Source organism: Kwoniella dendrophila, chromosome 2 (assembly GCF_036810415.1).
Source record: "Kwoniella dendrophila CBS 6074 chromosome 2, complete sequence".
In the NCBI taxonomy this organism is placed as follows: domain Eukaryota; kingdom Fungi; phylum Basidiomycota; class Tremellomycetes; order Tremellales; family Cryptococcaceae; genus Kwoniella; species Kwoniella dendrophila.
Window position 1 is genome coordinate 1,821,673 of NC_089477.1, and position 12,447 is coordinate 1,834,119.

The 12,447-nt window shown below is 36.6% G+C and overlaps 3 protein-coding genes across 3 annotated transcripts; 2 read left to right on the forward strand and 1 right to left on the reverse strand.

Annotated features, from left to right (window-relative positions):
• Window positions 1-343: 343 nt before the first annotated feature.
• On the forward strand, window positions 344-3,710 carry L201_002082 (uncharacterized protein; the record flags this gene model as incomplete). Its single annotated transcript, XM_066217862.1, has 7 exons — window positions 344-518; window positions 572-595; window positions 665-920; window positions 995-2,135; window positions 2,201-2,399; window positions 2,448-3,442; window positions 3,501-3,710. 7 exons carry the CDS (start codon window positions 344-346, stop codon window positions 3,708-3,710), a joined length of 3,000 nt encoding a protein of 999 aa, XP_066073959.1.
• Window positions 3,711-6,332: 2,622 nt separating this feature from the next.
• L201_002083 (uncharacterized protein) lies at window positions 6,333-9,405 on the forward strand (the record flags this gene model as incomplete). The annotated part of the gene is made up of 6 exons (XM_066217863.1): window positions 6,333-6,602; window positions 6,679-6,748; window positions 6,820-6,979; window positions 7,053-8,945; window positions 9,014-9,225; window positions 9,296-9,405. 6 exons carry the CDS (start codon window positions 6,333-6,335, stop codon window positions 9,403-9,405), a joined length of 2,715 nt encoding a protein of 904 aa, XP_066073960.1.
• A 649-nt stretch (window positions 9,406-10,054) lies between these two features.
• L201_002084 (uncharacterized protein) lies at window positions 10,055-12,139 on the reverse strand (the record flags this gene model as incomplete). Its single annotated transcript, XM_066217864.1, has 6 exons — window positions 10,055-10,646; window positions 10,787-11,314; window positions 11,421-11,480; window positions 11,553-11,940; window positions 12,029-12,044; window positions 12,134-12,139. The coding sequence occupies 6 exons, from the start codon at window positions 12,137-12,139 to the stop codon at window positions 10,055-10,057; spliced, it is 1,590 nt and encodes a 529-aa protein (XP_066073961.1).
• Between the last annotated feature and the right edge of the window lie 308 nt (window positions 12,140-12,447).

Below are 12,447 nucleotides of genomic sequence, written 5' to 3' on the forward strand. Positions count from 1 at the left end.
ATGATCTTAACTATATGTACTATACTTGTATGAACGATTTCTATAACTTTAACTTGGCAAAGCTATCAATTCTATATGAATGATGACAATGTTACTGCAAATTACGTTACGATGAATATACGCGTCTAAGTTGCCGCCTTGAATTGTCATGTTTTAACCGACCTAGTATCTTTGAAAGTAAAATCACATATGAAACATGAAACACACGGTTTGCTGGTGTATTTGCACAGACAATTCTTATTGCACTCTTAATGGTCTGAGACATCAACATTGGGTTTATGTCAAGTCTCTCTATCCCTCTTCTTTTGACCCATGTCGCCGATAAAAAATAGGTTCAACGCAGATGGTTCTGCCTCTCTTGAAAAGTATTGACTACCCCTCTGTAGAGGAAAGTGTATCAAGTTCAACTGAAATTTGGTTAAAGGATTTAAAAGAATTATATGAAAATGCAAAAGACAGATTTGGTGATGTTAGTTGGGAAAAAGAAGGTTCTTCAGAAAGGATTTGGAGTCATAAAGGTGAGCTATAAAAGATGATATGAACTATAGCTGAATTATCATATTTCATATAGCTATAATATATTCTCGTGCACCCAGTAAGCGTTTTTCCTTTCTTTTATATCTTGTACTTTTGCCTCTAACCATTCGGTTTTATCATACTTTAGAGGCTTTCAAAGAACGTTACTTTCAACCTGCAATACATAATTTCCCTTCTAGGTCATTCTCTCCAGCTTTATGGTCTGGAAAATCGAATCCCTCTTCACCTGCTTCACTTCATCTTAGATTACCTCCTCAACATCCTGCGATATCCCAATTATCTTTACTAAGCACAGACACCGAAAATTACTTCAATTCCAGAGAGAACAACGGACAGCATCAGCTTGAGGATGGAGATGCGGATCTGTTCTTAACTCAGCTTGAGTGAGTTCTTCTACTTAATTCGTCTTCGCATCATGTATTCATACTGATCATTTACGCTAATCTCCCTCTGACAGGTGGTTATATACTGGACAAGGATTAGGAGATGTGGTTCAATGGATGAACACTTCTTCCTCTGACACTGACTCAATCAAAGAATCACCACAAGATCTAAATACCAATGGTAGTCTTCAAGATGGACGGGAGAAGCTAGGTCAAGATTTAACATATATGTGGAGAAGTAAACTCTACGCCGATGTCAATATTCACTTAGAACATTCTTCTATCGACAATGATCATTCAGACGAATCAGACAATTCGGCGGACTCATTATCTTCTACCTCAGTATTTGCCTCACATCGATTTATACTAGTTTCTCGATCACCTTATTTCGCAACAGCTCTTTTGAATTCATCTGGCTTCCTTTCAACAACAACAACATCATCAAAAACAGGAACATATGATATTCATTTACCTAGTCCACCATTTACACCTGCATCATTACATTTTTGTTTAGGTTATATTTATGCTGGACATTTAGATTTCTCCAATAGAACTTTTGATCTATCAACAGCATTTCATATACATCGCGCAGCAACATATTTACAACTTGATTCATTAATTGATGAAATTGAATCTAGAATTATTTTTGATTTTTGTCATGGCTTGAATTATAATAACAATAACAATAACAATAATAAATGTAAATGTAAAAAATGTTTAATTAGATCACAAAGAGTATGGAGATTTTCTATCTTACCTGAAGTAAATTCAATAAAATTAAAAAAATTTTCACAAAAGTTTTTGGTAGATAATGGTTGGAAAGAGAGTTGTTGGAGCAAAGAAATTGGTTTAGCAGATTTAGATGATAGAAAAGATTTAGTTAATTCTGTTATTGAAACAATCAAAATCAGTAATATCATTTCAACATTTAAGATAATATCTAAATTCCGTACTAGATTAGAAAAACTTTTTAGAACAAATAATAAAGCTCAACATCAATGGATTTCCAATATAGACGAAATGATAAATGAAATTGAATCTAAAGCTACTCAAATCCTCTTTCAAAATTTTCCAGATATAGTAAAAGCATCAGAAATTGAAGATCTCGTTGATGGTACGAGCTTTAATATTGATTTACTTGAAACCATACTGGATATACTGGTTCAACAAGCTGGTACTGTACAAGGATGTACATATGCTCCAGTTATATATCAGGTAAGCTCTCAACATCCGATAATAAGTGAGAATTTTCTTATATAATAGAACCATCAATCTTCTAGGCTTTAACAGACACCCTTCTGACGAGGATGAAAGATCACTTTTCATCAAGCAATTATCCCCTCAATTCCAGCAGTCAAAGCATTATCGATAGTGCGAGACGAAAACTGTTAGATCATATTTCGCGTCGATGGATGCAAATTCGAGATGCAAATGGGTTCCACTCGCTGCAACCTTGGGTATTGAGAGACATTAGCAAAAGTAAGTGTCCAAAGAGGGCGACAAAGCTGACTTTACTTCATTCTAAAGACATCGATATTGCAGTTGATGACTTACAAAACGACGGGAGCCAACACCTATTCTTACAAGAACAAGGTAGCGCCAGGTCGACAAAATCGAATACCTATCCCACGAAATCCCCTCAGCCTCCCTATGATAGAGCAGCTCGTCATACAGCCTTAACATCTTCGAATGGTCCAGCTATTTTCCCAATGGTAGAGAACCAATCTCCTGGTTTGAAGCGTCTTCGACTTAGTAGTTCTGTATCGACGACGTCGACTACTACTAGTCAAAGCAACGGTAGACCACCTCAACAGAGTATGAGTACTTTGGCTGGAAAGACAAATTCTATCAGCTCAGAAGGAAGAGCATCTACCTCCAGCCGGTCCACATATGTTCAGCGGCCTATAGATCGTATCACACCGACGAGTGTACGAACACCGAGAATACCCAATAATCAATCGTCAGAAGCTGGTCCTTCGAAATTTAACAATGCTAATCCTAGGATATCATCAGATGTACGGCGTGCTGTTCCACCACTTACAGATCGCAAGAACAGCAATAACGTACCCTTTGACGATCCATCAAACACTACTAAACGCCCGTTAAGGTTATCCCAGCAACCTACAACGACCGCAGGAAGACCTATCAGATCACTCAAACCTCCACCCGAATCAACATCAAGATCTCCACTACCTGCAAGACATAAGGCGCCCCTGACATCTGAACGTTTGCGGCATCGTCCATCAATGAATTCATCAGTACCAGATCCATCGTTGAACGGAAAACCTTCCAAACAACCGATACCAGCTCGGTCTCGCACGTCGTCGCAGTCCACTGGATTAACCTCAGTTTCCAAACAACGTACTGTATCTGGTCTGAATCCAAAATCAGATAATACGGCTGGAAATACATATTCTGGTCCAGGAATAATGTTACACGTTGGTATACCTTGTATCGTCGCGCACAAAGATAGTCGGAGCAGATTTCAAGCGACTATACGATATATCGGGCATATGCATGACGTGAGTGCTGAGATCGGTCACGAATTATATAAAGCTGATTTTATATATGAGTATTCAGTCTTCTGGACCTTGGGTTGGTGTGGAAGCTTACGATGTTTCGAAATTGGGTATTGGAACACTACCTTCAGGAGTGAAAGACGGAATCTCTTATTTTATGGTTTCAAATATTGATCAAGTCCATGAAAAGAGCGCTTTGAAAGCAGCTGCAAATTCCAATAAGCTAGAAGTTGTTTTTGTCAGACCTAGTGAAATCGTATTTATAATGTAGTGCGGATATGCCATGATATCTAGCGAGTTTATGTATACAGTATGTATAGGTAGACGATGCAGGCCTGAGCTTTACGTGCGATGTAACAATAAATAATTATGAAAAACGAAACCCATATGACAATTCCTCGAAAGTGACCACTTTTTGAAGTCCGGTATAGAAATGTCTCAATTAGCACCTCTGACCTGACTATACATCTATTATGGATAGTTTGCAATGTTTGATCTCGACTCCGTGAATGCTCAACAAAACACAAGACATCCATCCAACCCGAACTTGCGTCGAATCGCTCGAATGAGGCATGTTACTGAAACCCGAATGTCATCTCATTTTCACCAAGGTATATATGAGATTGGTACAAAACAGAGAGAGTAGGAGAGAAGAAGAATGTGTAAGAAGTCGGTTTTGATATACTTTTCTTTTCTCTTAAAGGTTTAACTTGGTTCTTCTCCAGTGTCGTCTTTTAGCGTTGTACTATTTGTGATAAAAATTATAAAGAGGATTGTTAGCACGATATCCAGATAACTTCGCTTGGTTGTTTTGTGGATTGGCACAAGTTGATATGATTATGATGATCGTAATTGTGTTTCTCCGATAGCAAAAGATACTGTTGATCACGGGAGATAGAGAGAGTACGTATAAAAGCAAGATGAACTAACCTGGATGGTGTCTATTTAACAGAAAAGAATATCATCAGCGTACATCCTTCCAAAAATGATCTATTCATTCGCGATTGTATTACAATGAGGATAAGAGGTAAATCAATACTCACTATCGGTCTTAAGACGGAACCATTGTGGGATAGGTCTGTTTTGTCGAGCCTTCTTGGCGAGCTTTTGTTTGATGATGAAAGATTTTTGGGAAGGCTAAATGAGATTATGGGTTTAGATGCAAATAAGCTCTCCAAGTCCCGCACCTGATGATATTCATTAGGTCAAAGATCGCGGTGAAATGTCATGGAAAAGAAGAAGAATTGTCTTTAGATCATCTATCTAATACGTTTCTGCTATCTAATTGTCATTTCTATGTTGGCTGAATAGTAAGTAATTGGGATATAAGGGTTGAATCTTCGATACACTATAAATATCTGGGTGAACTGCTGTCTTCTGAACGATCAATGTTGACGAGTTGATAAAAATTGTTGAACCATAAGAGAACAGTTGATAGATTGTTGATTATTGATATCCATCTGAATCCGTTTCCATCAATTTGTATCTGACTGTTGATATCTGAACTGCCCATTCTAGTCCAGCATGAGGTCTCTTCTGTTGATCTAAGCCACCTTGTGATCATCGTTCTAGATCATATTATCTGCTAAAATGCAATAATCTCCTTTCAAGTCCAAAATTGTTCTGATCTTGTCGAGTATTCACATCATCCATTTTTTCTGTATACCATATATTCATAATCCTCCTTCTTTTCCATGACATTGATGCGATTGCGAGTGAGACAAAGGGTTATGTATGTACTCACCATCTTGACTAGCTCTTGTTTTACGACTTGAAGGTTGAAGAAGAAGGAGACCTTTTTTGATAAGCAAATTTGATAAAAGACGTTGAAAACGGCAGTGTATGCAGGGTACTGTATACCACGAAGCTTGAATGATACTCAATGGGATCAAAACTTTGCCATATCCTAATCTATACATCTTTACACTATACATTGGTCTTCCCAGCATACAACGTGTAGTCAAGACTTTATTTTGGTGGCAGTTTCGTCTTTTCCTTTCCACATGGTCGAAATGCCGATGAAGATGGTCTCGGTGTTTTTGTTATTGTGGCAGATATAACAGAGTTTAGAAAAAGTGGAGGTAAAAGTAAAACATCTGGAATAACTGATAAAATCGTCGGTATTTACGTTCTACGCTAGTTAATAACCTTTTCGGCATCAATTATAATCTTATGTGATTATGGGAAATTTTACTTGACCCTGAATTTTAATTTTAATCTAAATCTAAATTCTAGCTAGAAACGTGGGATTTGCCACCCAGATTAGCACGTATCCCGCCGATCATACGATAAAAATATAATACTACCCATCATATAATCATAGGTTAGTTAACGTACTTTCTTCATGTCTTACCTCAGATGGTTACCTTCTTGGGATGTCATCATACGAGTAAGGTTAGTATAACAGGATATAATTATATTGTATTGCAAACACGGCCGTATACTGAATTAGGTAATTTCTAACGTTAAATCCCTCATCCCCCACATTACAACCTAGCAAACTTTAGTCAGCATAATCGTATAAGGTATCCTCTTTAACCGGATTTATCTTTCTCCTCCTCTCTTTCTATGCTCTTTGCTCTTTGCTCTATATGCGACAAATTCAATTTCATGATTTATGAGACATTAGCTTTTTTTTTACCGGTATCATCATAGACGGACGTTCTTATTAAGACATCTATCTATCTCTACATAGATCACTCTTGTCTTTCTGTTCATTTGTCTCCATTCGCTTTCTCATTGATCAGTACAAGCACATAGTAGAGCGGAAATAGCATTAATATCTGCCTTATCTCGACCACGATCATTTCATTTCGATCTTCATTCATCGCTAACGACGCAGTCAATTGTATGGAAAACAAAACGCCAAGACATAGACCAAACTTGAATGACAATGGCATCCTATCATCCATATTCATTCCCACCAGAACACCAAATGTTTTTAGCACAACAGCAAAATAGATTGAGGGAATCTATATCACCTCCAGGATCAGATCACACACAAATGCCTATACCTCATGCATCAAGCTCAAATATTGGTAAATGGACTGGACCAACAAATGGAAATGCTTCAGGACAAAAATCAGCTCCAGTAAAAGCTGCTTGTTTAAGTTGTAGAAATAAAAAAGCTAAATGTGATGGTAAACAACCTGTTTGTGGACAAGTGAGTCAAACTATTGCATTGTTCTTGTTGGTTTTCGTTACTAGCAAACTAACCAACCTTTTCAATCCATGAACAGTGCGCAAGAAAGAACTTGGAATGTGTTTTTGTTAAATCGCGGAGAGGTGGTGCAAGAAAACGACGTCCTGGTAAGTAGACAGATTTTAAGCACAATGAAAGGACTACCTCAATGCTAACATCTATTCTTACATGCGCTCAGTCGTAGCTCCTACTGCTCTATCGGAATTCCTTAAAAAGCTAGACACCCTTCTCACATCTCCTGCCCTTGATCATGAATCAAAGGCACTGGATGATGTCAAAGTTGATCCAAACGAAGATACTACGAATGTCGTGAAGCAATTCAATAGTAGGGAAGAGATGTAAGTCTAGCATGATTTCTGTTCCGCCTTTGGAAAGAGGACAACAATCTGATGATCATTTCATCACCTATAGCTTCGAACGCTACTACAAAGATGTTCATCCTTACGTTACAGTTATGCCGCCTCGTACACTCTTACAAACTATATTACCAACATTATTACCAGAATCTCCTTTCTTGCTATCTGTACAAACGATTCTCGTTCTGGCACCACATGCCAATGATTCTGCACCCAACTCAAGTCGTTCAAAGAAATTGCGTCAATTAGCTTCAGAATCATTTGCTGAACAAACTATTCGTTTGGTGGACTCTATGATTTCTAATGGACAATTGAATCTTGAATGTGTCCAAGCAACATGTATAATAGCATTATGGGAATGGTCAAGTTTAGGAAGTGTAACTAAAAACAAAGAGCGTTCTATAAAAGCAATTCAATTAGCTATGGAATTAGGATTACATGAATTAGATAAATACTCTTCTACATCAATATCAGTTGACCCAAATGAAAATGGTAGAACAATTGAAGGATTAGATTGGAAAAAAGATATGGCAAGAAGAACATGGTGGACAACTTATACTTCACAGTTAACTGCTGCTTTAGTTTCAGGAAATCAACCTATAGTTGGACCTGATGATCCGAGAATTTTAGTTGATTATCCCATTTGTTCAGTAACTGATCATTCATGGGCAAATTTCATTGAAACTGTGAAATCAACTATAAGAGTATTCAATCTAGTTACTTCGGTTTATTTCCCACAATTACCACAACCTCCATCTATAGTTCAAAATGAAGATGATAATGACAACAGTAATACTAGTGCAGGTTTTTTCAGCGCGAGTGATAATGAAAATAAACAAATTACAGCAGAAATCGGTATCAGGAACAAAATGGTTGATGTTGATAAACAAATTATGGATTTAATTAAAAAAGCTGAAGATACTGCTGTAATTGAATTAGTTCCTGGTGGTGAAGAAGAAGTTGGTAGAAATCAACAATTACAAGCTAGATTAGGTTTAGCTGTAGTTCATATTCACATACATAGATGGCAAGCTTTCCCTGAAGTCTCTTTATTCAGTAGGAAGATCTGTGGTCTACCTCAAGCTCCCGATTTCGTTATCAATGATGATGCACAAGAAGGTTCAGAGCTTTATGGTAATGAGGATCTCAATTCTATGGAAACTGATACTCCACCTGAGTATCACTACGATCAGCAACAAGGACAACAGCAGCAGATTCAGTATCAACAGAACCAGATTCCCCATGACCCCTCCTCCGTTAATCAGCAGGTAAATTATCATGATATCAATTATCCGAATGCTTCTGCACCGGTTCAGCAGCAAATGTACGATCCTAATCAAGGATATTATAATCAAGCTTCCTCAAGTACGAATGCTTATCCTGCAGAGATGGGACAACATAATGGACAAAACCAACATTCGCAGCAACAAAACGGTGAATGGGGAGGACAAGTATACAATGATTCAAATCACAATGAACAGATATACGAATATGGTATGATGGAAGATATGTGGGCACCTGAGACTTATCCTGATAATTTACCTGCGCCATGGTTCAGTTATCCTGGTGGAGCAGCAAATTTATATGTACCTACATACACACCACCTAATCATTATCCTGAAATTACAGCTTCAATCCAACCTATTCAACCTTCACCACCTGCTTCATCTACTCACCAAAGATCTTCTGTACCTCCTTCAGAAGACGGTGGTATCAATAATACTTCTAGAAGAGCATCAGGCGGTTCATCGGTTATAAGTAACAATAAACCACATAAAGCTTGGGGTGTAGACGATAAATCTGATAAAGTATTGCCACCACCTGAACTACAAAAATTAGAAGTTTTCCCTCCAGGTATCTCTTTAGCTAGATGTGCTACTGCTGCTCATACTATAGTCAGATTAGAAGTTTTACATAGATCAGCTGTAATTGCTATGTGGGATGGACCGTAAGTAGCTGAATCGGATTGTATCAAGAGTGAACCATGAATACTGATAGTCCAATCTGCTCATCTAGTCCCAAATGGCCTCCCTTCTGTTCATGTGGTTTAGTCACAGGAGCATACGCCTTCTTGTTATTAGCTTTAGCGGTTCAAGCAGAGAATAGTTTTAGTGGATACACAAACTCAAGATCAGAAGAAGTTGAAGCTCTATTAACCAATGTTAAAGTTATTTTAGCTGGACTTGAGGCTTATGGTACAATGTGGGCAGGTATTGATTCAATGGCTGGTAAGTGTTTTGGATTATCGAGGTCCGATAAGACCAGTTGATTGACGCTTCTTCTTTTTCAATGCTATAGGTGAAGTCAGAGCAGCTTTAGAAGCGGCAACTAGATTACCTTTTGAAGTTTCAGCTCAAATTGAGAATGGTACCGCTTCACCAAGCACACAAGGTGGTATGCAAGATTAGGTTGTTTGGGCAAATATCAGTACGACCCATCCATACGTGTGAAAATGCTCTGAAGTCTTATGAACACAAAAGTAATCTCGGAAGAACAGATCAAACGACAAAATGACAATGATTTAGTAAAGATCATTCATTCATCAGTCTCAAAAAAAGTATAATGAATGGATCTACATTTAGCAATTTCTTGGTTGTACATCTCGTCATTTTATCACTGTCCAACTGTATCTTCAAAATCAAGAATTAAGAAGTAGCGATGAAGAAAACCTTTTTCAGCCTTTTAAAGTTTCCTTTCAAGTATATTTGCATTCAATTGACCATATGAAATGGTTAATCATATATTGTATAGAATGTATAGATCGGTGGTCTCCCTGTTTTTTTCTTCTTTTCACAATACACTCAATTTAATAAAGGTTTTTAGAATAGAAAAAGGATATTCTACATCTGAATAACTTAATAGTTTTAACTATGTTGATAATTCTATCTCATGTATTTATTTCATTCAAAACGAATCCTTGCATTCGCGGACTACACGACTCATGCTTGTTATTTCAACGTTCATTCCTCCATTAACAATCTGATAAGAAGTAAAATCGTTCTTCGTTACATCTACAGTGTTCGACTGATAATTTGTATCATCATAAGTTTATTCAGCTCAATTTCCAAAGATATATCTTTTTTTACCCAACTTCAAATTCATCTTTAGAGAGAAATCAAACAACTTTTCTTTTTTGCTCTTGTTGTTCTTATATTTATTTCTTTGGTATTGAACTGAATTAGCAGTCTTCAAATACGGTGTTAAAGTCATTGGAGTTTGAATTGATATTCCACTCAAAGGTCTTCTTATTCTTGTTTTAGTAGTTCTAGGGGTAAGTCTTGTTGCTGAAATTAGAGCTGAAGGTTGAATTAAATTAGTTTGAAATTTACCTGTTTGATGAGGAACTTCAATTCTTAAATTTGGTTTATAGTTCGTCTTTCCATTTTTCCTTCTTCGTCCCTTCTTAATATCATTCATATTCACAGATGTATATGGTGTTCTTGGTGTTATACCACCAGATTCAGGAAAAAAAACCGTACTTTTAGGTGTGAAATATGCTGTTTTTGATGTATATCCATAAGAATATTTATAACTTGATAAATTAGATGTTTTAGCTGATTTTTTGTTGATTGATCGAGCAGCAGAATAATATCCTGATTGATGATGATGTGTTGAAATGGCTGAATGGGGGTAATGAGTAGATTTATGACTAAATTCAATCATTGAAAAAAGAAGAAAAATGATTCAGTATTAACCCTGTAAATTGATTTCATCTGCATGATCTAGACTTAAAAAGACATGATATGTTTGTATTGGACATCTTGATTGATTTATGATTTCGAGACTCACTTATCAATCTTAATTTTAAGTACAATTCTCTTTTTTCTCTCTCTCCATTTTTGCAATTTCCTTTGTCTTTCGATTTGCTTAGCATCAACTCTTAATCCTTCATGTAGTTCAAATCCAGGTCTAGTTTGACCTAAAGCCAATGAGCTGAATGTCTCCGTGGCGGCAGAAGTGGCAATAGTAGTAATGGGTGGAGTTTCGACTCTAGAGTTGAAAATTGTTTTAGTATCGAAACTGATTATCTTCTTGTTGTTGATTTTCTCTTTGAGATTCTCGACTTTATTTAGTGATGATATTGCTGAATTGGTTGTTTTTTCAGTAGAGCCTATAAATGTTGCAGACGGATCATGACCCTGCTGCAATTTACTAGAATTTCCAAAGCCAAAGCCAAAGGAAAACGATTTAGAAGGAGTTGCAGTACTTGTTTCCAATTTAATCGGTAGTGCTGATAAAAGACCTGCTTGTAAATTGTGCTTGTTCTTCAGAGATGTGTTGACATAGTTTTTCGTAGGCATACATATCGGGATAGGTCTTTGAATACGAATGTCGCCAAATCAGCATACTACTCGTACGGTTTCATCTATTCTTCCAATAAAGCATAACAGATTCTGATCAGATTATGCTGTACTCTACTCACTCGGGATCCAAAGGATGTGGCTCTTCAGCTGTTGTAACGAAAGAACCTTGGATATATAATCTACATGAAAGCAAACCACAGAGTGACCATAATTATCAGTAAAAACACATGAATGATCGAGAGACCACCTACGCCACAGCATCAACAATATTATCATTTCCTTTCTTGCCATTAGTAACTTTGTTACTCATTTCCCATAACCCTCTAATATGCATACCCATAACTTTCCTATATTTATCCCATTTTATACCACATTCATCAAATTTTTTAGCTAATTCAATTGAAATTCTCATTATTTCTTTTTTTGCATAATCATTATTACCATTATTATTACTCTTAAAATTCGAAAAACTTTGTTGTATTATTAATGATAATTGTTTACTTTCTTTTATCGTTAATGATCTACATTCGATTAATTCCTTTTGTCTGCCAATTCTATGTAGATGATCTTGAGTTGAATTTGCTTTTTGATATGATAGATTCCTTCCATTTGATTGTTGTTGTTTACTGAATTGATTTCCTGGTGATGTAGGATTGAGACCAGTAGTAGAAGACGGTAATATAGGTGATAAGATTGATACTAAACTTTGTGGTATTGTCGAAGTCACTCCTTGAATCAAATTTCTTTCTTAATCAGGTCTAGGTGATAATAATAAATTAGCTAAAAAAGCTGAAGGTGTTCTAGGTGATATTGGTATAGTTATTGGATTAACTGGCATCTCTATTAATCTATGCTTAGTAATTGACTTTAGTTTGAATTATCCCTCGAAAGATATCACTTAAAATCTCGAATGGGCCTTTCTTACACCTTATAGCTTTATATTGACTTGTTAGCCGGATGATATTGGATCAAGAGGGTTATTCAGTTACTTTAGTACCACCAAAGGAAGAGGGAGTCTGATACGATTGCATATATGCGACACATTGGCGTGCAAGGTCATATCAATAGAAAGGATGGATATCCTTTGAATACATTTTCTCGTTAAAAGAAGGCTCATAGGCAGGATGGGGTGATTCAAGATGTTTC